Raw genomic sequence first — 25,513 nt, forward strand, 5'->3', positions numbered from 1 at the left:
CTGTTCTGAGAATAATTAGTTGACATTGCCACGATGCATAGTGCTTTGGGAAACACTGCTAACATATTTCTTTAAGGCCTGGCATTGTTTGCTTTTCTCCAGAACACGACCAGTTAAGAAGTGGCCAGCAATAAGAAATCTGCAAGATGCTGGTTTGTTTTGTTATGTTTTAGGATACATCAGTGCCCTCCAACCAGGTTGCTAGGGTGATATGTGACCTCTTTCTTTAAAAACTTCTTTTAAGCTGTGAAGACAAAGAAGTAACTAAAACCAGCAGGACTGTTTTATTTTATTTTTTTTAGAAGAGTCAAACACACACGAACAATCTGGGAGAAAAAGTTAAAGAAAAACAAGAAAACTTCAATGGAGTAATAGCTGATGCTCTCTTTTTCTAAACAGACAAAAACATCCGCACCAAACAAGTGATCTTGTGGTAAGCAAATGATTTATTTATGTTCGGTTAGACTTTTCAACTAGATACTTAAATTTCAGTCATTATATATGTAATTGAAATGTTAGACATATTAATGTTGGCATATACTTTCAAAACCCTATCCATTTGCCTCCAAAGAAAAATAATGAAAATGATGTAATAAAGGTGACAAAATATTTTAAATGAAGTTCAGCCCTGCTGGCATGGCTCAGTGGTTGAGCTTTGACCTGTGAACCAGGAGATCACGGTTCAATTCCCAGTCAAGGTACAAGCCCTGGTTTCCGGCTCAGTCCCCAGTAGGGGGCATGCAGGAGGCAGCTGATGAATGACTCTCATCATTGATGTTTCTATCTCTCCCTCTCCCATCCTCTGTCTGAAATCAATGGGAAAAAAAATTTTTTAAGGAAAAAAAAAAATTTCATGGCTGGGAAAATCACCTGATCACCTGATAACAGTAGTAAAGGAACTGGGATATTTATTTAATTTTTATGAAAAAAAATGTGAATATATATGTCATATATATGATAACTATAAGGTAACACTACTATATGACATATGGAAAAATTATTGAGAGAGTAGATCTTAAGCGTGCTCATCACAAAGAGAAATTATTTTCTTTTTTAAAATTATATCTATATGAGAGGATGTATGTTAACGATATGCATTGTGGTTATCATTTCACAATATATTTAAATCAAACCACATGCTGTATACCTTAAACTTATACAGTGATGTATGTCAATTATTTTTCAATAAAACTGAAAATAAAAGAACTATCTGAAAATAGACATCCTAGTGAGTCCACAAGGTCATTATCTTCCATCGCAGAGTATATTCTTTTTTTATTTATTGATTCCAGAGAGAGGAAAGGATGAGGGAGAGGGAAACATCAATGATGAGAGAGTCATTCATTGGCTGCCTCTTGCACATCCCCTAGTGAGGACTGAGCCTGCAACCTGGGCATGTGCCCTGACTGGGTATCGAACCGAGACCTCCTGGCTCATGGGACAACACTCAACCACTGAGCCACACCAGCTGGGCCACAGAGTATGTTCTTAAGAAGGGCCATTCTTTCTGTGTGTGTCATAAAACTAGAGCAATGGGATCTAAATTTACAGTCTGCTGCCCAGCTTATCTCAATAAATCTTTTATGCTGTTAGTATAAAACTGCAAAATAAGGAACACAATGAGTACTTATTTAAAAAATACTCTTTTAAGAGTAAAAATATCCTTACTTTTAAGAGCTTCAATTGATAATAGCAATAAAGATTCTCCTGTCTAGCCCTGGCTGGTGTGGCTCATTTGGTTTGGTGTCTTCCCATGCACCAAAAGGTTGCTGGTTTCACTACCAGTCAGGGCACAAGCCTGGGTTGTGAGCTCGATCCCTTGTGGGGGGGCACACAAAAGGCAGCCCATCAATGTTATGCTCTCACATAGATGCTTCTCTTGCTCTGTCCCTTTCTTGCTTTCTAAAAATCAATGAAAAAAAGATTCTCATGTTCAAGAATCAGCAATTGAGATAAATGGCAGCCTTTACAAAATGGAGCTTGAGTTGGGTTGGCCTAGGTATTAAACTCCCCAAACGTTCTTCTAAACCCACCAGTATGGTTTTCTGTCTGCTTGTTCCAGCATGTTCTCCCTGGCCCCTGGCACGTGGCATTGAGTAGGATAGGGTGGTCATAGAGTACTCACCACCTGCCTGTAATCCTCACAGAATTTAACTACCCCCGCAGAAGCAAAGGTGGATAAAGTCAATTGGTTTATTTAGGACAAGAAGGTGCCAGGATCTTTCTTCTTCTTTTTCTTTTTTTTCTTTTTTTCTTTTAAGAGACAATACAGGGTGGAACAAATAGAGAACAGTGACCTTGAACTCAGACAACTGAACTTCAAATCCTGGCTCTGCCGCTAGCAAGCTGTTGACATGTGTAAGTAATTCAGTTTTATAAACCTCAGTTTCCTCATCTCTAAAATGAGGATAACACTAAAATGAGGTTGTTGAAACAATTAACTGGAAACAACAAATGTTAAAATTTCATTTTGCAAATGTTAAAATTTCATTTTGCAAATGTTAACATTTCATTTTAGCAAATGTTAACATTTCATTTTAACAAATGTTAACATTTCATTTTAACAAATGTTAAAATTTTGAGTTCATCTTAATCTCTTTTCCTTTTTTTGAGATTTCTCATTAATTCTATTATCCTGGTAAGAGAAAACTATGATGCATCACCATTGAAAACTTAAATTAGATCACCCAGTGGTTAGGTAGGATCCAGAAAAATCGCTGTCTCCCTCATCCCAGTCTATTTCTGTGCCCTCTGGGACATATTTTTCTTTTAAGGGCCAATACACTCTTTTTTAGTCACTCTTAAGAATGAGTTTTCTTCTAACTTACTGGTAAAAAGACTGCATTTACTTTCACAGCTTGCAAGAGGAAGAAGTCTTTTGTGATTCTCTCAGATACTGAATCTAGCTGTTTCTTAGGAAAATAATTTATTGTGTCCTAATGGGTAAAATTCATTCATGTGCTCTACTCCTGTTCAGGAAATGAAGGTCTTAGATCATTAAATAAGAGGCAGGTAAGCTGACTGGAGTCCAGACAATATGATTACCCGCAGGTTAAAGATTCTGAAAAGAAGAAAATGCAGGGGATTTCAAATTTCTGAACAGTTATAGTCATAGTCTCATTGTTTTTTTGTGTGAGAACACCCACAAAGCCAGTATTGAACAGCTTTTTGTAGAAAAATCCACATAATATTTTTGAGATGACAAACACATGAGATCTTATTTCTATGTATGAACTTAAAAACAAAAAAGATGCATTTTAAGAAGATAAGTTTATCAATGAGATGTTAATTCACAGGATAAAGGTGAGTGTGCAAAGACTGTGGCAAATTTCAGGGATTCTTTTGTCCTATACACCTCCTCTGTTCATGGTGCGCATCTATTTAATTCTGACACTTAAAAGTTTGGAATTGCAGAATTCATCTTTGCTGTAGTGGTGGTGGTGGAGGTAACAATGGTGGTAATAGCGACAGAGCACAGTTTTACACTTCCTAGCCCAGGCACCCTATTAGGAACTTTCCATACCCTGGCTCACTTACTCTTCACAATGCATAACAGCAGAAATAGGACAATAGATGGATAAGACATTCATTGCAGGCTTCTCCACACAGAAACTGTGCTAAGTCTCTTACATAAACAATCTCCTTTCATTTTCATTTGAATTCTATAAGATTAGTGTCATTTTCTACTTTATAGATGTGGGAACTTATTTTCAGAGGTGTTAAGTAGCTTACTGGAAGTGTGAATGCATTCTGTGCATTTACATAGCTTAAAATTAGTGCAACTAAGATTTAAATGCACACTCATGAGATTACACAGGTTGAGCCTGGTTTTTATCTTCATATTGTATTATTCAGACATTTTATTATTGCCTTTGCTATTAATAACAGGTCATTTTTATGTGGGGCTGATTCAATGTATCAAGCATTATACTAGACACTTTAATATGTTATCTTAATTAACGCTCATATTTGCCTATGTTATGCCCTTATCCCTATTTAATAGATGAAGATAGTGAGGTTCAGAGAAATGGATCTTATAGGCCAAGGTTACACATCAATTGAATGACTCTGGTAAGAAACTGATCCAGGCATATATTGATCCAAAGTCCATGGTCTTTCCACTAAATTTGACTGTTGAGTTGACCGATGTAAAACACACACACACACACACACACACACACACACACACACTAATGGTGACTGTATCATTTTTTAAGGTATACAGATATCTAGTACGTAGTTAAAATAAATGTTAGATAAATCTCTAAGACTAATCATGTTTGAATTACCCCTCAAATTCACCTCGTAAGTCCATGTGAAGTAAATAAGACATAAATTGTATTTTATTAAAATGATACATTGGACACTAGTATGTAGTGTTACAGAAGTAACATGACAAGTCTTCATTTATTCATCTAATTTGAGGTTTGGTAGACCAAGCATAGATTTTTCATAGAAAATAAATATGAATACTTTCCCCCTGAAATTGCCAATAAGACAAGGATGCTTACAACCACCCAATACATTAACTGTCTACTGGAGAACTTCACCAGTGTGAAAAGCAAAGGACAATAAACCAAATGTATGAGTATGATAAAGAAAGAAACAAAACTGTTAATATTTGAAGACAACATGATATTATCTGTAGAAAATCCAAACTAATCCAAACAAAAAGCATTAGAATTTGTAAGCAAAATTAGTATGTTGGTTAGAAAGTCAATATAAAAATACTATTTTTACATACTAGCAATAAACAATTCAGAAATGAAATGTTTACTATTTTGTAATTAACATTTAAAATGACTTTCAAAAGCACCAAATACTTAGGAATAAATCTATACTCAACCAAAATGTATACAATATATTCATTAAAAAACAGGTACAAAAATGTTCATAGCAGAACTAATTCGAAGAGACAAAACTGCCAACAACCCAATGTCCAACAATTCTAGAATGACTATATAAATTGCTCTATATTCATCAGATGTTATACAAAAGTAATGAAAATAAACTCCTGAAAAACACAGTGAAATGATTGAACCTCACATATATCATGTGAACAAAAGAGAAAGGCACAAAAGAGTAATATTACATTTGTATAAAGTTCTAAAATTAGTAAAATTAATATAGGTATTAAGAACCAAAATAGTGATTACCTTGAGTCTGAGAAAATAGGTGTGATAACTAGAACAAGATAGACTTCTGTATGTCAGAAAGTGACTCTGTATTGATCTGAATCGTGCTTTACATAGATGTACTCTTTTGGGGAAAATTAATTGAATTATACACTCATGATTTGTGTTTGAATATTACACTTTAGCAACAAATAAGTCAATTTAAACAAACAAAACCGAGAGTTTGGTCCCTTAAGAAGGAAAATCCTCTGGAGTGTTTGACATAGAATAAACTAGATAAGACACATGTAAATAATAGGTATGAAGATGGTATAACCAGATGCAAATTTTTTTAATTGTAAGAAAAAAATATATAAATAAAATGAATATATATTTTAAACCTAGACAATTTTAAAATGTTATCAACAGGAAATATGAATAGTCTAGAACAGAAAAAAAGTTTGTAAAAAATTAACTCCTTCAAGGGTGCGTGTGTGGTCTACAATGGATATATGGTCAGTTTTGTTTTTGTTTTTTTTTAACAGCTGCAAACATCTTTTTTAAAGTTTTTATTGAATTTTATTGGAGTGACATTGGTTAATATAATTATGTAGGTTTTAGGGGTACAATTCTATAATATGTCATCTGTATATTGTATTGTGTGTTCCCCATCCAGTTCAAGTCTGTTTTCTCTGTATCCATAAGACTGTCTACACTTCATTTGTTAGTTTATTTTATCATTAGATACCACATATAAATGAAATCATATGGTACTTGTCTTTGTCTGACTGGCTTAGCATAATAGTCTCCAGGTCCATCCACACTGTCACAAAAGGTAAGATTTCCATCTTTTTATGGCCAAGTAGTATTCCATTGTGTAAATGTACCACTGTGTTTTTTGTTTTTTTGTTTGTTTTTATCAGTATATCTTTATTGATTTCAGAGAGAGGAAGGGAGAGGGAGAGAGAGAGATAGAAACATCAATGATGAGAGAGTTGTCATTGACCAGCTGCCTCTTGCATGCCCCTGACTGGGGATCGAACCCACAACCCCTGACCAGGAACCCACATACCCTGACCAGGAATCAAACTTCAGTCTCCTGGATCCTAGGCTGACCCTCAACCGCTGAGCCACGCCTGGCTAGGCACCACTGTGTTTTAAATCCACTTATCTACTGATAGGCACTCAGGCTTCTTCCAAATCTTAGCCATTATATATAGCACCGCAATTAACGTAAGGAAGCATATATTCTTTTGAATCAGTGTTTCAGGTTTCTTTGGATATATTCCCAGAAGTGGAATCACTGGTTCGTAAGGGAGCTCCATTTTTAATTTCTTGAGATAACTCCCTATTGCTTTCCACAGTGGCTGCACCAGTCTGCATTCCCACCAACAGCGCATGAGGGTTCCCTTTTCTCCACATCCTTGCCAGCACTTGTTTTTTATTGATTTATTGATGGTAGCCATTCTGACAGGTGTGAGGTAATATCTCATTTTGGTTTTAATTTGCGTTTTTCTAATGATTAGTGACATTAAGCATCCTTTCATATGTGTATTGTCCATCCGTATGTCCTCTTTGGAGAAGTGTCCATTCAGTGTCCTTTGCCCATTTTTTAAGTGGATTGTTTGTTTTTTTGGTGGTGAGTGTTATAAGTTCTTTATAAATTTTGGATATTAATCCTTTATCAGATGTATCAGGGAATATATTCTTTCATTCAGTGGGTGTCTTTTCGTTTTGTTGATGGTTTCTTTTGCTATGCAAAAACATTTTAGTTTGATGTAATCCCATTTGTTTATTTTTTTCATTTGTTTCCCTTGCCCAAAAAGATAGAGTAGAAAAAAATATTGCTACAAAAAATTCTGAGATTTACTCCCTATGTTTTCTTCTAGGATTTTTATGGTATTGAGTCTTATATTTAAATATTTAATCCATTCTGAGTATATTTTTGTGTATGGTGTAAGAAGGTTGTCTAGTTTCACTATTTTTGCACATATCTGTCCAATTTTCCCAGCATCACTTATTGAATAGACTCTGTTTGCCCCTTTGTATGTTCTTGCCTCCTTTGTTGACTAGTAATTGACTATAAAGGTGTGGGTTTATTTCTGGGCTCTCTGTTCTGTTCCATTGCTGTATATGTCTGTTCTTATGCCGGTACCAGGCTGTTTTTATTACTATTTCCTTGTTGTACAGTTTGATATCAGGTACCATGATTCATCCAACTTTGTTCTTCTTTCTCAAGATTGCTGTGGCTATCCAGGGTTTTTTGTGTTTCCATATAAATTTTTGGAATATTTACTCTAGTTCTGTGAAGTTCTTGATAAGAATATGCATTAATAATTGTAGTATTGACATTTTAATAATGTTAATTCTTTCTATCCATGAACATGGTATATGCTTCCACTTTTTTATATCTTCTTCAATTTCTTTCTTCAGTGCTTTATAATTTTCTGAGTACAGATCTTTTACAATCTTGGTTAAATTTACTCCTAGGTATTTTTTTATGCAATTGTAAATGAGATTGTTTTCTTAGTTTCCCTTCTGATAGTTCACTATTGGTGTAGAAAAATGCAGCTGATGTCCTCAGTGTTACTCAGTTGGTTGGGTGTCATCCCATGTGCCAAAAGGTTGCCAGTTCAGTTCCCAGTCAGGACACAATCTGGGTTGTGGGCTGGATCCCTGGTAGGAGGCAGCCAATCGATGTTTCGCTCTCACATTGATTTTTCTCTATCTTGCTCCTCTCTCTTCCCCTTTCTCAAAAAATCAATAAAAATATATATTTTTAAAATGCAACTGATTTCTAGATACTTTTTATCCTGCTACTTTACAGAATTCATTTATCAGTTCTAGCAGTTTTTTGGTGGACTCTTTAACATTCTCTATATACAGTATTTTGTCATCTGACAATAATGACAGTTTTACTTCCTCCTTTCCAGTTTGGATGCTGTTTATATCTTCCTGTATGATTGCTGTGGCTAGGACTTCTAGTACTATGCTGAATAAGAGTGGTGAAAGCGGACATCCCTCTCTTATTCCTGATCTTAAGGAAAATACTTTTAATTTTTGCCCATTAAATATAATGTTTGCTGTGGGTTTGTCATATATTGCCTTTATTACATTATGTTCCCCTTATTCTCACTTTTCTGAGAGTTCTTATCATAAATGGGTGCTGGATTAATTTTTTTAAAAAAAACATTGTAAATTCTTCTTCCGTCCTCATGATTTGTAGGTCTTTTTAAAACCTCAGAAAGTCTCTTGCCAATTTTACAACCCAGGACATTTTTTTCTTAAGGGCCTTGGAGCCCTCTCTTTTGAATTGAAAATATCAAGACTTCACCTGAATTCCCTGTCTCTGTGGGAGCTTACCCTAGGTGCCTGACTCCTGCGCGGCAGAGAGCTATATGGCATTTTATTTTCCGTTGAATAAGGACAATTAGCTAACACAGATGTCAAGCCAATTCCAAGTGAATGCAGGCTGAACCATCTAGAGTAAATTGTTCTATCAAGTCCTCCTACAGCAGCCCTAGGAAATGAATGTACCTATGCATATACTATATCATCACTATGTAATTCCCTTTTTATAGTTCTTATTGCTTGTCCATCTCATGCTACGGACTCACTGCCATCCAGAAGACAAACATCAAAGGAGCAGGGGTCTTTTTCATTGTTATATCCCAAGCACCTAGAAGAGTTCCTGGCACACAGTAGGTATTCAATAGATATCTGAATAAAATAATCTCATATACATTTTTCATGATTTAATCATTTTAGTTGCTTTTTGTGCATTTCTCAGGTTTATTATTTTATTTTATTTTATTTAGTGTTTTATTATCTACAGTAATGGGCAACACAGCTAGCAGGAATGATTTAACCACTAAAACTCAATTTAACATCTCTTCCTGAATTAAATATTTTAAAGTAATTGTTAAAAGTAATGATGTTAACTGTTTGTAATTTCATCTCCATTTATTTCCCCTAGCCATGCTTTGTGACAGTGCTATGGAACAAGACACCAGGAGAGAATAGGGAAAAAAAAGTTAGATGATCAGCTCTTGAGCAATGGAGAGTTGATTGAATATAAATTTTTTTGCTCACTAAACAAGTCTCCATGGAAGAAGTTATTACTCATAATAATAATCTAAAACCGTTAATCCCCTTCTTAATGACTTCTATTCACCAACCCATTCCAACTTCTCAGCTTTCAATTACTAAGAACATTTAGCCATTTCTGGTTAGGGAAGATAAATTGCTTTCTCTGCATTCAATAGTTGAAGAGCCTCAAATTAGTTCATCCAGTTTAAGTAAACTCATCTATCAACGACCATAAAATCTGTGAGGTTTGACAGTTATTATACATTTGCTAAAGTAAGTTACTCTCACAGTATAAAATACCTCCCTATGTATTTATATTTGCCCCCCTGCCCCCTCCCAGCCACTGAGGTTAAACTTTGAAATTGATTGCCCCAGTGAAAATGAAAATACCTATTGCTTTTAAATAAGGGGTCATTCTTCAGCTTAGACTTTTGTGTTCTCGGTCATGGTGAGACAATAGTCTTAAATCTAAGCCTTGAGAAAGGAAGGTTTTAAATCACAAGAGCTTTGTTTTCCAAAAGCAAACCCTGATGTTCTAAACATAGTTTTACTGTAAGTCATAGTGAGAGAAAAATGATATTGTCAGTAGGGGACATTCTGAGAAGCAGACGGCCTTCTAATAAAAGGGAAAGGGAAAGAAAAAGGCAAACAGGAACAAAAATTTCTTCACTTTTTCTATCTGCTGTCATATGAAAACTTGGGGAGGACACTCAGCACCAAATCGATTAGAGGAGGCTTGTACACAACCTCATACCTGAAGGTCTAGAAAGGAACTGCAAAGCAAGAGAGTGCTTTTGCAGCAATGTGAGGTGAACAAGGCAGCGCAGATATGGCAGCTTCTGGTATTTGGACAAAGAAAGCCAGGGTGACCTATATGAGGAGGAGAATTTCCTAAGTTTCCGCTGAGTTCTCGGTGATGAGTTTGAAATTCCTGAGCAGTCTCCAGAGTTGACAGGGGCAAGACCCCACAGGACAGCCCAGGCTCATGGAGGAGACAGCACCTGACACAGCACCGGCAGAGGCTGACCTACGTGGAGACCAGGCAGGATGGCTACTGTACTGGACAGGAGCTCAGCAGCAGCCAGCAGAGGGTGCCGCAGGGACCAGCTCCATTTCCAGCTTTCCCTCAGTGGAGGCGTCCCCTATGGCAGGAGCAGGGAGGCCCAAAGAAAGCCCGTATAAGAGATGTTGGACTTTCAATTGATTAAAAAACTACCAGAATTGCCTATTATTTGCAAACTGAATATGATTGTTTTGTTATTTCCCTTAAGAACAGGAATTAAAGCAGGGTATGGTTCTGGGAACTGAAGACAGCAAGGTTAGAAGACAGCAATCTGAGCCACATGTGCAAATATTCAACTTTTTCAGGGACTTGCTTCTTTAAAAAATTGGCAAAAACAAACTAAAATCTCAATGGAAACGCTTGACCTCAATTTAGTAAGATAGCATATGAGACCTCAGTACTGAAATAGCATAAATTATATTAATCATTCTATATGTTGGCAAAAAACACAACCCTTTTTTTTTTTTCCTGTGAACACTAAGTAGTCTTTAAAATTATTTAATACTTGGAAATACAGATACTACTTATACTTCACATTTTAGAATATGAAAGATGTATATAAAGATAATCTTTACTTGATACTGGTAATGTGGTGGTATAAATCTAGAAAAAATTTTCAAACTATTTTTATTTGGTAAATTAATTGTGTATTAGTAGGGCAGTGGAGATAAACTGACAATTTGACCAATTATCAATAATAGGAGGTAGGCACTTTCCTGTAAGAGTTCTAAACCTGTACCCAATATTTGCAATTATAATCATGACTTGGGCATACATCTGCCATTTACTTATGATTTGCTGGGTATACTAAACATTTTCTGTATTCACAAACCAAACATTAAGAAGTCCATGAAATAGAAATGAAGATAAAGACATAATAGATACTCCTCATATTTTAAATTAAATGTTCCGCAGGAAAAAAATACTTTTCATTATAATTTTAAACAAAAAATACCAAGTCTGTCGATACAACTTTTATTTTAAACAAAAATTACAATCCACTTGTTTACAAGACAAAGGGAAACAAAAGGTAATATAACTACTTTTTAAAATGAAATCACAGATTAGACTGACACTGACTTTATACAACTAAATGAATTCACTGTACTATAACACAAAACATCTTCCATATATGTACTATGAACTGACATTCAAATTCAAAACTCTTATACATAAATTAATTCATAAGTTAACAAAATTTGTTTACAATATACACAAAGTCATTGTGACTGTATTTTAGATGGTCCCAACATTTGTTCTTTCCTTGGTAAACAGTGAGAATTATGACATATGAAGACAGTGTATAAAGGACAGTAACTCAGCTTTGATTCCATTGTTAAGAAATCCATATAGAATTGGATTAAGACAACAAGACATCATGCCTAACAAGTGACAAATGCAATACACCAACTTGAAATGCCTGTTTGAAATAAGGTTATCATTAAAATCAGTTACCACATGGAAAAGGTGTAGTGGCATCCAACTAACAGCAAACACCAATATTAATATGGTCAGTCTGTAGAAAACACTTCGAGATCTCTTTTTTATTCTCATGATAGAACGGTTTACTCTCATGTCATGAACGTCCGAGTTTTCTTCAGGTTTCACCTCAAAGCAGGTGGGGACCCCTGGTATGGACTTGCTGGAGGAAAAGAGCTGACTTTTCACAGAGCCGAAGTGTTCTGGGAGCAGGCTTGCATGATTGTCTTGGGGAGGCCTTGCCGGAGCAGGTAACACGCATGCCTTCTTCTTGCTGTATCTTCTTCTGTGCTTTTTGATGAATGAAGAGCTCCACTTACGGCTGCTGGGGAGTTTCACCGGAGGCGCACTCTTTTTGGATGGCTGAAGAGTTAAGTTGATCATCTCATTTTCTTCTAGTTTGTTTTCTTTGTTGGACAGTCCACAGCTTATACTCCGGCAGACACTGGTATGACTTACAGTTAGACACACTAAGGGCAGAATATACTGAACTAGCAATAAAGAGATAGTAAAAGCAATTCTGTACGAATCAGATGGCCACGATTCAACACATAAATACTTGCTGCTCAGCAACGCTGAGCCAAAAGTCTCCTGAAGTTCCACAAGACTGTGAAACACTGGAAGGGGGGAACAGATCGCAAAACCCAGTGTCCAGACTGTAGCTACCAGGAAGTAGCCATGGTTTGCTGTTAGATTATTAGATATAGGATGCTTTATCATATGATACCTGACGATGGCAATTGATATTAAAATTAAAGTTGAAACCAGAACTGACACACATTGAAGGAAAGGCATAATATGGCACATGACTTTGCCAAACATCCACTGATCCAGTAAGACAGAGGTCAGTGTGAAAGGCGAGCAGAACAACACAACCAAGATATCAGAGAAGGCCAGGTTTCCTATGAGGAAGTTTACTGTGGTACTCTGGTTACGCTTTCTCACGAGAGCCATTAAAATAAGTAGATTCCCCATGAAACCAAGAAGACTTACAAGTGTATAGAGTCCAATCAGAAAATACTGCAAGTCATCTACACTGCTTTTATAGTCATCCCAGACTGGGAAGTCAGGATGCCCAGGGGCAGCAGTGTTGTTCTCTGTGGCAGGCGTCTGGTTATGATAATCCTCGAGCTCTAAATCCATATTATAGACCTGCTTGGAATAAAAATACATTAGTTAGCAACTTGAAGAAAATTACATGACTACTATAAATGAATCCACTGAGAGGGAAAGTGAATCTTACAATTTGCTCCCATTACCTTATTAACCTCCTAAGAATGTTTAGTGAGGCCTTTAATTGGTTCCAAATGCAGTGCAAATATCAGCCAATAACAATTACAGTGAGTTTAAGTCTATTGTCATTTCTATGGTGTGTTAACTTGTGTTAGAATAGCAAACTTTGTTTTTTAAATTAATGCAGGAAATAATGTAAGGCAAGGAAAAGGCAAATGTAGATAAGAACTTCAAGATACCGAATTTGCAATAGCTCAGTAATATTCTTCTCCAGTCAAGGGACCTAATACGTGGTGTAGTCATATAATCTGTCTTAAACGTTCCTTCCTTTCCTACTTGAATCAAGACCAAACTTAAGAGTGACCTATCCTAAAGTATTCTTTGGTCTACTCAGTTGGATGTGATCTCTTCCGAACCCACATAATGCTCTGTTTATAACTGTCTGATGCTACATGCCACAATCTGTTTTGCATTGCAATTATAATGCAAACCATCTACATTATTTATTTATCAGCAGTGGAAAAGCAGAAACTGTCCCTTACCATGGTATCTACCATAATACGTGACACAGTAACTTCACCATTGCAGATGTTAAATAAATATTTATGGGAAAACACAAAATTCAAACAAAAACCAAGCATCCTAAGTATGATCTAGTGTATACAGTGTTCCAATTAAAACTTCTCAAGTGTAGAAACACTATCTCAGTACCCATGTGTATACAGCAGACACTCAATAAATGTTTATCAAGTTGTACACTTCACTATGTGAGCACAATGCTGGATGGCAAAAACACTCCATGATCAATTCTCAGTCCTTTAAGATGTGCCAGATTGTCATGAATTAACACAGCCACTGAGCAGCAGTACTTTTAAAAACAAAATTTACCTGTTACAAACTGAAAATACATTTCAGCTTTAAAAAGATTCAATAAATTTATGTTGTTTAAGGAAAATATTATATCTTAAAGTCAAACATAGAAATGATACTAATATAACACCTCATAATAAGTTTTTTCATTTGAAAGGAAATTAATAAGGTTATATTATTAATATCACAATGGTATCACTTATTTACTGCTGTTTGCTAGAGGCTTGAAAGTACCTCCTGATGAAACACAAAACTGCCTATAATATATCAGTAGAAGGCAAAAGGAACTCCTCCTCCACTTTAAAAAAGTAAGCACTCTCACTATTTAACAAAAATTTCCTACTCAAGACAGCAATAGTTAATTCTAATGAATATACATTATTACAGAGACTCTGACATATATGTGGCTTTAAAAAGCAATATATATTTATCTACCTATTGCTAGATCTATTTTGGATAATTATATTCAAAATTATAAAAATGCATATATATTTAAATTAATAGTAAACACTATTATCTTCAACTTATAGGTCTTGGTCCAATACATTTCCAAACAGGAAATCCTATTGTGTACATACATTCATTATAAATAGCTTTAACTTCAGTTTTACATGCAGCAAGTTTTAAATAGGCACTATTGTGCTATTAGAAAATTTCAAACTAAGTTTTCACAACATCTACAACTGATTCTATGTTGACTGAATTATTCTCTGGAAATAATTACATCCCTTTAAAGATAAATTAATTCAAAAACCCAGAATCTTACTTGTTTATTCTTAGATCCTAACCAGTAATTTACGTTGATATTACCTCAAGTGAGAAAGTGTAACTGGTACAAAAGTGGCTCACGTCGCCTACTGAATCATCTTACTCACCATGTTACTAGTCAATAGCCTCCCCGCAGCTGGCCTGGATAGGACAGTGAGCTGTGAATCAAAGCAGCCTTGACTGGCCTTTCTGCCTAATTTTATGAGTTCTGATGACCCCCTGGGTCCACCTAGCTTGTCCATGATCATATTTGTACTTATAATGTGTGCAGGTTATTTGTTATTGTGATCCTGCTTAGTTTTTCTTTGGACTCACTTTCTTGAAACAATCCTTTTTTGTTATAGATCAGTAGTTACTGATTGCCTTTTCTACTACCGAGGTAAGAACAAGAGAAACATTGGCAAGTGGATTCTACACAGGCTTTAAGCTTTCTCGAGACATGTAGGATGACACTCATTTAAAGTAAAATATTCCTGTCCAAATTTTTTGTAGAGGAAATGCAACACAATCTGTGGTTTTAAGTCTAAAGTTCAGATTGCCTCCAATGTATGTGGTCAGTCCTCTCTGTTAGACTCCAATGGAGATAAGAGAAAACGGCTTAATTCTTTTCATGATTGTAATGGTGCTTAATAGAGTATGTTGTACATAGAGGAGACTAAGTAAATATTTGCTACTAATCATTTTAAAATAGTAGTTTAATTTTCCCAGCTTTAAAATATCAGAAATGAATCATTCTGGGAATGTGGGCAAATTCAGGTTAGAGTATGACTCTGTGTGTGTGTGTGTGTCTATTTGCATATACATATATATTGGGACCACTGAAATTAGACAAGTTTTCAAATGGCCCCAAAATGAAATGGGGAGATATCTACATGGACAATTGTGATAGTTTAACACTTTAAGTTTTTAAATTAGATATCTTCATTGATAAAGGCTATCACATAAGCAACATAAAACTAAAGTAGCAAAACATATTTACAACATGCTTTTATTTAAATGAAAAAGAAGTACATTCAGATTGTATAGTTTGACCCTAAAACTTTTCTATTTTAAATATATGCACATAAAATATTGAATTCATGAAATTATGAAACCACTGCCTTCTTAGTAAGCTGATGAAGGAAATACCATCTTTTGTATCCATTGGACATAGGAAAAACTGAGGGCAACACTTTTTTCCCACCCTAAAGACACTAATCAATATATAATTTAAAGGGGAGGTCCCTTTCATTAATGAATAGCTAAGAAAAATTTGCTGTTCCTTTATTCATTCAACTAGTATTTATTGAACAACTAATATGCTATGTGTTCTAGTAGGCACTGGTAGCATAGAAACAACTAACACAAGGTACTATGTGAGGAATATTCTATGAGGGATTAATTCAAGGTTACATAGTGAGTAGTTGCAGAATGCAAGTGCCTGAGATATAAAACGCCCTAAACAGATGATTGATGAATGAATGAATGAATGAATGAATGAATGAATGAATGAATGAATGACATTCTCCTGACTGCCAGTGATGTACTTTTTTTACTACAGTATGGCCATTTGCACTGTTCCTGAATATAATGGATACTTATTTGTATCTATTGATAGATTAATAAATTATCATGTTTTCTTATGTTTATCTCTCTCCCAACATTCATTACTTCATTTTATTTTGGTGTGAGGTGTAACTATGTAATCAGTCTTCTTCTGCTCTTCCTCTGTCCTCACCATCTACACACAAACATACACGCATAAAACACCTAACACCATGCTCTGCACTAAATGAGCATTCTGTGAATCTTTGTTCCAGTGAGACACTTCTCACAACTAAATAATGGGTATTGCAAATGGGGGGTGTGGGATACTAAGCAGTTTCCTTAAAAGTGCCTCCTGACAGCCGGGGATATTTTAAACATAGGAAAACTGAAAATGTAAAGTAGAGGCACTGTTGGCAGTGAGAATAGCACCAGGGTACCAGGTGTTAGACCGGTGGGGTCAGACTGGGCCTTGGTCCAGCAGCCTTGGTACTTGAGTTCTGGCTAAGAAAGAATTCAGAGTCAAGACTCAAACTAGAAGAAAAAAGTTTATTTAGAAAGTCATAGAAGTAGAAGTAAACTGTAAAAGAAATGGGCTCAGGAAACAAATTACAGAGGCAAAAGAAGGGTCCTTGGAGCTTAGGGAGAGAGAAGGGTAAAGAGCCTGGGGGAAGGAGAGGGGAAGGGGAAAGGAGAGGGCCTGCTTCAGGGAGGAAGAGCTGCTGGGTCCGCTGTCCTAGGGCTTTTTAGAGTGGAGATTTTAGGGAACATCCCAGGGGGAAATCTCAATAAAATATTCATCAGCTTTCCAGATGTGTCCTTTCAGGGTGGGTCTCCACTGATTGGTCAGTGCCAGGGGTCATTAGTCAAAGCAGCTGGCCCTAAAGTCAGCCCCAGTGTCAAGGTCTGGTTTTGTTGCTTTTCATGGCCTGGAGCTGAAACATAACTGAGGCCTGGGAGTATTTGGTTGTCCTAAGGGCTTAGTGCTTAAGGGCTATTCTCTGCCTTCCTAGTTCATTCCCCTTCTAGGTGGGTCTGACCGGCATTACCAGTGACAAGCTAGGGAAGGAAAGGTTACCCTGGGGGGTGAGGTCCTTGTTTTCCCAGTTTTGCCTGTTGCTAGGCACCAGAGGTTTTCCGCCTTGGTGACCTTCTGTACCTGGCTTATGGTCCTTGCTCTGCTCAAGTCTGCCTAACTGCCTACTGCAGAAGCACTTTAAAATGAAAGAAAAAAAGCACAAAGAATTTCTTCCCTAAAACTTACCCTTTCACTTCCGTTTTCCTGAAAAATGCAATAAGCTAACTTATAATGGAAATGTCAGTCTGTGGAATAATTCTCTGCTTCCAGCAAGTGTTAGAATGAACACAGTACAGTTTTATACAACATAAATATTTTATGCATAATAACAGCAATGTTATATGTGAACCTCTCTTCATCTTAGATACCTGGAGAAAATGTGAAATATAACCAAAAACAGATTGCTTTCAAAATGAAATGTTATTTGGGAAGGACTCTGATATTGACTGTGTGAAATCATTATTTTGGCTAAATAAAGAGGTTTTTTGTTCTCTTTTGCATCTAATTTTATCTCCCACCATCTTAATTACTAGGCCTAACATCAATCATGAATCCTTTGAGTAAAGAGTGTAACAAATTGTGGCAACTTTTAAAAAAAGCAACATCTTTGGAAAGACTTATTGTAATTTTTAAATAAAAATTTATCTGTGACACCAAGACAAATGAAATCTTCTGAGTAGACTTTAAGTATGTTAAGTAGATAATTCTTATAATAGGAGGAACTGCAAGGAATTCAAAGGATACTAAGTGACTTAGCTTATACATTTAAACAACGTTTATTAGGGTAATTTCCTGACTAATGAAAGTGCACATCTTTCTTCTTACAAAGGATGCCAATTCCATAACAGAATAAAATAAATGTAGATTTCCCCTCTAACAATGATAAAATATCTCCCATTGCCTATTTTGCTGAGATCCTGAAACAGTGGTGAGATGCCAGGTTCCCAGATCTTTCCGTGATTTATTTTTAAAGCCAGAATCTGACAAAATTTGAGTTGGAAAGAGAAATACAGCCCCGCTGCTCCGCTGACAAGCAGGCGGGCACGCGCCACCCCCTCCTCAGCGCTAAGAGCAGAGTTTCTCTTCCCCTGAGGTTTCTGAAATTTAAAACGCATTCGGGCTGCAACCTCCTGCCTCGAGGGCTTTAGGCTAATGTCCCCGTCTCCCGGCTTCGCTCCAGCGCCGTGGTTCAGTTTCTTGACAAGGTAAAGCAAAGGCGGGTAAACTTGGGGGCGAGCACCCCGTGTCTGACCCGAGGTGCATGCCTGCGTGCCGCCGAGGGCGTCTCATCTGACCCGGAGGCCCGCGCCCCCGCGCGCAGACCCGGGCGCGGCTGCCTGCGGGGCGCGGGGGCTTCACCCCGGGCTCGCCGGAGCCGCGCTGGGCTCCGCGCCCGCCGCACCGTCCCGGGGAAACCCGCGGGCCGCGGCCCCCGCCCGGGGCGCCTGCGGGGCAGCCCCCGCCCCGGCCCAGCCCCGCCTCGCGCACCGGTGAGCGCCTGCCCCGCGAGGAAGGCGAGCTGCCCCGTCCCCTCCCCGCGCCCCTTTCGCGCGTAGCCATCGCCTGCTCCGCCACCCGAACCCCGACTTCCCCAGCTCCGCGCCTGGGCTCCCCCAGCCCGCCGTCTCCGGGGATCGGCGCGGCCCCCGGGACCCCGCCCGACCCGCCCTCCCCCGCGGGCGCACCCCGCGCGGCGCCGGGCGGCGCGGGGAGGCGGAAGCCGTACCTCGGGGTGCCCCGTGTCGCCTCCCGGAGCCCGGCCCAGCGCGGCGGCTCCTGCGCGCGGGCGGCGGCTGCAGGAGACCTGGAGGCGGCGGAGGGGACGCGGGAGCGGGAGCCGCGGGGGTTTTAGAGGTGCCTCGGGAACACGTGACTGCTCCCCGACCCCCGGGACCCTGCTCCAGGGCGCCTGCTCCGCGGCAGCCTCTCCCAGAGCCCGGACGGGAGCGTCCTAGCCCCTACCGTACAGTTGGGGGGCCCTCGGGAGAAGCTGCAGGCCCCGGAATTGCGCCCCCCCCCCCCCCCGGCACCCCGGCCTCTGCTTCCCCGGCGAGGCCAAGTGAACTTGATGGACAGGAGATTTCTGCTCCTTGTGACCGCAGCCGGCTGAAGCGCCCTCGGGGGACTCTAAGAGCTGGGGGGGGGGGGTACCCCTTAGGAGCTTAGGCTCCCCGAGAAAAAGCACCAAGGCCCAGTTTTCTTTTTTGTTGGGAAACATAAAGGTAAAAACAAGACCCAAAGCAGAACACGGCTCTCTCTTGCTCCTTTTTGGAGCGAGGAGAGGAGAAGTCTAGGTGGGGGGTTACCCGAGCCCGTGGGGCACACGGGGGGCCGGGGTGATGAGCCCCGCGGGGCCGGGGCGCAGGGACGCCTCCCGCGGGAGCAGCGCTGGGGGTGCCCGCGGGGAGCAACGTTTCTGCGGGCGACCTGAGCGCGAGAGGACCGCGAGGGCACGGAGAGCGTCCCTGCATTTAGACAAAGGGAAAAGAGAACTTGTCCTGTTCCTCCTCGGTGTGATTGCCATCCCCGTGTTTCCAAATCTGCCCTGGGCGCTTTGCCTTATTTTTAGGCATGAGGGGTGTGTGTGTGTGTGTGTGTGTGTGTGTGTGTGTGTGTGTGTGTGTGTGTGAGAGAGAGAGAGAGAGAGACAGAGAGAGAGAGAGAGAGAGAGACAGAGAGAGAGAGAGAGAGAGAGAATGTCTTGCCCGAGGAAGAATATATTTATCCTATACTTTAGAACTGCAAAGGGCTGAGTGGCAGTCACAGCCTTGTGTCTGGGGGTGAGTGCAGCCCTGGGGATGGCACTCTGTAAACTGGAGAGGCCAGTATCCTTTGGGAGCCTTGAGACTTGTAAATCTAGTTTCTGGGGGCGGCCAGCTTTCTGTGATCCCAGAAGTCAGGTGAAAATTCTCGTGTTCTTTTTCTGGTGAATTTTAGCACACTCAGGGGACCTGTGTAGACTGTCCTTGTACCAGCCGGATAGCTTTTAATTACCTCAAGTAAACCCAGTTCCTATTTCATGCTTTTCCTTTTTGTTTCTGGAAAGCTACTCTATTCTACCCCAAATTTTAACACAGTAGGAAGCCTGAGCAGGCCCCTGGAATTGTGTCGGGGGTGAGGGGCGGGATGGAAGTGTTAAGAAATGATCATCAGTGAGAGAGAAAAAAGCTTGATTCTTACACTTTCTTAGCTCCAACATCTGTACAGTTAATGTAATACACATGGTCACCTAGCTTTCCATCCTTCCAGGCCTTCCTTGCACAGATATAACACATACCTACCTCAAATGCACATTGGCTTTATTTTATTTTATTTTTTTATATACATCTTTATTGATTCCAGAGAGAGGAAGGGAGAGGGAGAGAGAGAGATAGAAACATCAATGATTAGAGAGCCATTGATCGGCTGCCTCCTGCACACCTCCTACTGGGGATCAAGCCTGCAACCCGGGCATGTGCCCTGACCAGGAATCGAACCCTGATCACCTGGATCCTGGGTCGACGCTCAGCCACTGAGCCATGCCCAGCAGGCCTCACACTGGCTTTAAAACAGCTTTCAAAGGAACCTCATTGGGACTGTCTTAAAAAAACTTGTCTGTGCTGTAAACCTTTGTATATTAAAAATAAAGATGACTTTTATTTTTTTCCCTTTCCACAAATTTTCTTGTACTTTTGATGATGTGAACCTTTAGGTTGAAGTAGCTGTTTTTAGAGTATTAAAAGGCCAACATGTCACTGAGATGAAGAGTGTGATTAACCCACCATTTTTCTACCCACCACATAAACATGCAAGTCTCATAAGGGGAGTCAGAATTTCTTCCTCAACTACACAACTCGGTGTACAAAGAGTAAACAAATGATTATTACGAGTCCTTTGGGGGGAAGGAGAAATTATCAATTTAAAAATTCCAACAGTATGCTACGTAAAGAGGGAGATACAAAGAGACATATATCTTTATCTTCAAATTTACCAGGAGGGATTCAAGACTAACCTTCATCGCTCTTTGTAGAACATAATAATTTTGTTTCTGTTTTATGGAGCAACATTCAAGCAGGGAGAGTACTGCCTCTGGGAACAGAAATAGTAATGTCCACCTCTGCTCCAGGGTTTTTCCTACTCGCTATTTATAAAATGCTCATTTGGGAAATTAAGTTGGATTTTATGTGTGTTACAAAATTAAACCTGTTTTTTCCCAGTAGTCATGGTTCTTTATCATTTATGAAAGGCAGCTTATCTATAAAGGTCAAAGTTAAAATCACTGGGGACTCCTAAGACAAATTATTGAATAATAAAACACTCTCCAGACAATGCCTGGGGTAGTATTTCTCTAAGGAACATGTCTGTTGTTTATGTCAAAGTTATTGCTGCATTTTAATAACAGCTACCATTTGTGGAGGACAGATACTAAAGTGTTTTTGGTATAATCTCAAATGATGTGATCTTGAAATATTAGTTATAAGAATAGAGGGGGTAAATAAAGTAGAGAAAATAGTATGATGCATTTTTTTCTCTGAGAATCTTTTATATTTATTAAAAATAACATTTCTTTATCCACTGTTTCTGACATGGTAAAGTAAAATCCTTAATTCTTAAAAGATGTAGAAAGGGTCATTTCTGCATGTTATTAAAAATATTTTTATGATGCCCATTGCTTCATTGATTTCTTTGGATTAGTAATAGTTTGCTATATAATCAATATATAAAATGTAAAACAAGGAACTAACATAATTGTGAAATACAGATCAACAAATCATTAATTATGTTATTTTAAAATTTCAGCACAAAATATATAGATTCCTTTGGAAAAATAGCATTCTATCATGTAAATCCATATTCTCTTTTGTGGATCAAAACTCCACAAAAGTAGTGTGGTTGATAAGTATTGCCTCAATATTGTTTTCTAAAACAGATTATTATTTCTTAGCTAATTTTCATGGTTAATTTCTTAAAAATCTAGTTGTAAGTCTAATTATAGCTTTACTTAAGTGGAAACGAAAGAGAAAGAATTTATCTATTTTGGGGATATTGTTTTGAGTAGTCTTTAAAAAGAATATTTAGAGAACTGTTCAAAGCATAAGCCCAGAATCAAAAGTTGAGATGGTTGAATAATATGTTCATCAAAACTGCATCTGTTTCCATGTTCATACTCTTATTATTCTCACAGCTCATTCAGCTTTAAAAGTATATTATTCAGCAGGTAGAAAAAAATATGAGATATTTTCTCTACTAGATATATACATTTTCAAAGGCAGTAGGTTCTATTATTTGAGCTTACACTTAATGGTGAAAGCAGAATCAACACATAAGAAAATTTTTTAAAATGAGAAAAATCATCAAGAGTAGTACAGTAGTAAGCCTATATATGTATAAAATGTATACATATATACCAGTATTATGTGTATATATAAGGTGTCCCCAAAATGTATACATGTTTTGAATAATTATTAATTCCAACGGGTTAAATCTGAAAAGAAAGAAACATCAATTGAGCTATCAGAAAAAAGGTATGTATGCACTTAGCAATAATCCACCATACCTAAAATGCCAAAGACATTTTTTAAATGTTTGAGATGAAAAACTGGTCTTGATTTGTGATGATCATAATTTATGTAATCCTACCTTATTTCTTGTTCTTCAGTCTTTCAACAATACTTTTGCAGTGTCTTATGATATGTCAGACATTATTCTAGGCTTTAAGTTTAAGAAGGTGAAAAAAACTAGTCCCTGCCTTCCAGTGACCACAGTGTAGTTGTAGATCTGTGCAAACAAATAATAAATTGCAATATAGTAGGATAAATTCTGTGTTAGAAATACCCTTAGAGTGGTGTAAGAATAAAACTAAGACAAGCTCCGTTTATGGGGGTTTTGAGGAGATGGCGAGATATAAAAGAGGGCTTCATAGTTGAGCTAAAATTTGAGGAATTGGTGCGAGTTAAACCAGCAGATGGAGGGGATGGGTAAGTAAGAAGTGAGAAAATGGCATGAAGACGGGAGTGCAACATTCAGAGAAGTGCACATAGTTCAGTGTGACTGAAATGTGTGGGAAGTGGCAGAGGGTGGTACTGAAAATATTGGTTTAAAAGGACATTGCATTGTACTTGAAGGATCTGGAGAGCAACTAGATGATTTAAACTGGGGAAGGATACAACTGGATTGTTCTGAAAGCAGCTAGCGGTAGGGAGAACATTTAGTAGAGAAATAAGCAGAACTTGGGTGTGAAAGAACACAGTTGAGAGATGTTTAAGGAGTAAAATAAATGGGAATCTGTGCCCAATTGAATCTGAAAGTGTGAGAGAGGGAAATACTGGGGACTATTCTTAGATTGGGGCTTGTGGGATACAGATCATGACAATGACTTCGATCCAGTCCCCTATCTGAGAAGCATATTTCCAAGGAAACGGGAGAGAGATCTGTACTTCAGATATTTAGGATTAGGAGGATACAAGCATGTAATTGATGGCAGATGGTGTGATTATGCATTAAGAGTGGGTGGGTGGGGGGAGATAAGATTAAGAATGAAATCCTCAGTAAATTTGGGCAATTCAAGGTCAACCAAAGAAGAGGCAGGACCACAAAAGGCAGTAACACACAGGCTTTATTTGGGTGGTCTTGGACAGAGTTGCATGACTGGAAGTCGCTCCCAGCAAGAGGCCTTCCAGAGACTACAGTGTGGGGCTACCACCCAGAGGGGGGATAGGACAAGGGAACTGTTGGGGGAGAAGGGGAAATAGAGAGGGGGCTTACGTGTCTAGGTGACATCACTGAACAGCAAGGTGGGTAGATTTGGCTCAGAGAGCTCCAAGAAGAGCAGCGTATTGGTCTTTATGGCTGCAGGGTTTGTCTTATCTCTGGGTATGTAAAGTAGACAGGCTAAAGATAAATTTATTTGGACTATATTTAAAGCAATTAGATATGTAAGAATTTGAGTTTGGTGCTGTCTGGCTTTGGGCTAATAATCGCAGCTTGCTGTGAAGAAGTAAACAATGTGGGGACCGTTTTAGGCTCCTACACAGGTGCCATCTCTGGCCTATTTGTACAGCAGGATCTCAGGGAGAAAAACACATAAGAGGTAGATGGAGACATCTGATCCTGGGAGAGGAAACCGAGGCACAGCCAGTAAGGAAAGAGAAAAGCCTATAGAGTAGAGTTAGTGATGTCAAAGGAAAAGAAGATTCCAGGGGGATAGGATGGACAAGAGAGTGAAATGCAACATATAGAACAAGTAGAATCAAGTCTGGATTGTCTTCTGGCTCCGGCCATCGATGTCCTAGGCGGAAGCATTTTCGGGCAGGCCACATCTGAGGGGCACATGAGAGGACAATGAATGTACCTTATTCTCGGAGAAGCTACCAGGCAAGAGAAGGCCGCCAGAGAAGCTATGATATGAGTGAAGGAGTTACAATTAAAAAAACAAACAAAAACAAAGTGAGCAGTTTTGGTTTTGTTTTTATTTTAGTGTTAAGCTAAGAAAACTGAATTATTGAGTAAACAGGTGCTATAGTTATGTTATCATTGTTTAGCAAACCTCCCAAAACCTAGTAGAATAAAACATGGATTTTATGCTCATGGATTGAGGGGGAGAGCACAGTGGTGATGGCTTATCTCTGTCACATGATGTTTGGGGTGCCAGCTGGGGAAACCCAGTGGGTTAAAGTGACTCAAAGCCTGGGGGCTGAAACAGCTGATCTGGAGGATTCACTGCCCAATGGAGGGATGTGAAAGTCAGGGAGTAAGTACCTACGGCTTAGAGACACTTTAGAAGAAAGGAGGAGTCCACTGAGACTGAGTGTATAACGTCGGAAGCTGGAGGAGAGTGTGACAATTTGAAATACTTTCTAAGAGGAGAGGAATTGGGAGTCACCCAAGCCCAAGAATTTCAAGGTAATATTGAAGGCTCAGCTAAGGTTTTGAAGTTGTGGTTGTAATGATCTGTGCAACCTCACCTACATGAATGCTAGCAGAGAGTGGTAGCTAAGTAGGCTCCTGGGTGGAGAGTCAGATTATACCACAGCCCATCCTTGGATATTTTTCCTTTTTCTAGATTCATATGTATCTTGGGAAAGAAAAACAAGAGCTAGACCCTAAACTAAGGAATGAAGGAAGGATACTCACCTAAGCAAAGTGATACCTGGGAACACTTCGCACCACCTCCGTGCCTGTTGTGGTATTATTTAGGTGCACATAAGGAATCTTTTTGCTGTCGTGGGGAGGAATTGCCTATCTCAGGGAGTGCTGTGCTGGAAAGGGGTCTGATGCCAGGTCTGAGGCTGCAGGGGTGGGAGTGGGATGGGCTAT

At 38.8% G+C, this 25,513-nt stretch overlaps 1 protein-coding gene across 1 annotated transcript; it reads right to left on the minus strand.

Moving 5' to 3' along the window:
- Window positions 1-11,248: 11,248 nt before the first annotated feature.
- NPY5R (neuropeptide Y receptor Y5) lies at window positions 11,249-18,975 on the minus strand. The gene is made up of 2 exons (XM_087815966.1): window positions 18,945-18,975; window positions 11,249-12,897 (listed from the first exon to the last, which is right to left on the minus strand). The coding sequence occupies exon 2, from the start codon at window positions 12,886-12,888 to the stop codon at window positions 11,548-11,550; it is 1,341 nt and encodes a 446-aa protein (XP_087672092.1). The 5' UTR covers window positions 12,889-12,897; window positions 18,945-18,975; the 3' UTR covers window positions 11,249-11,547.
- Between the last annotated feature and the right edge of the window lie 6,538 nt (window positions 18,976-25,513).

Source organism: Miniopterus natalensis, chromosome 4 (assembly GCF_054644295.1).
Source record: "Miniopterus natalensis isolate mMinNat1 chromosome 4, mMinNat1.hap1, whole genome shotgun sequence".
Taxonomy (NCBI): Eukaryota; Metazoa; Chordata; class Mammalia; order Chiroptera; family Miniopteridae; genus Miniopterus; species Miniopterus natalensis.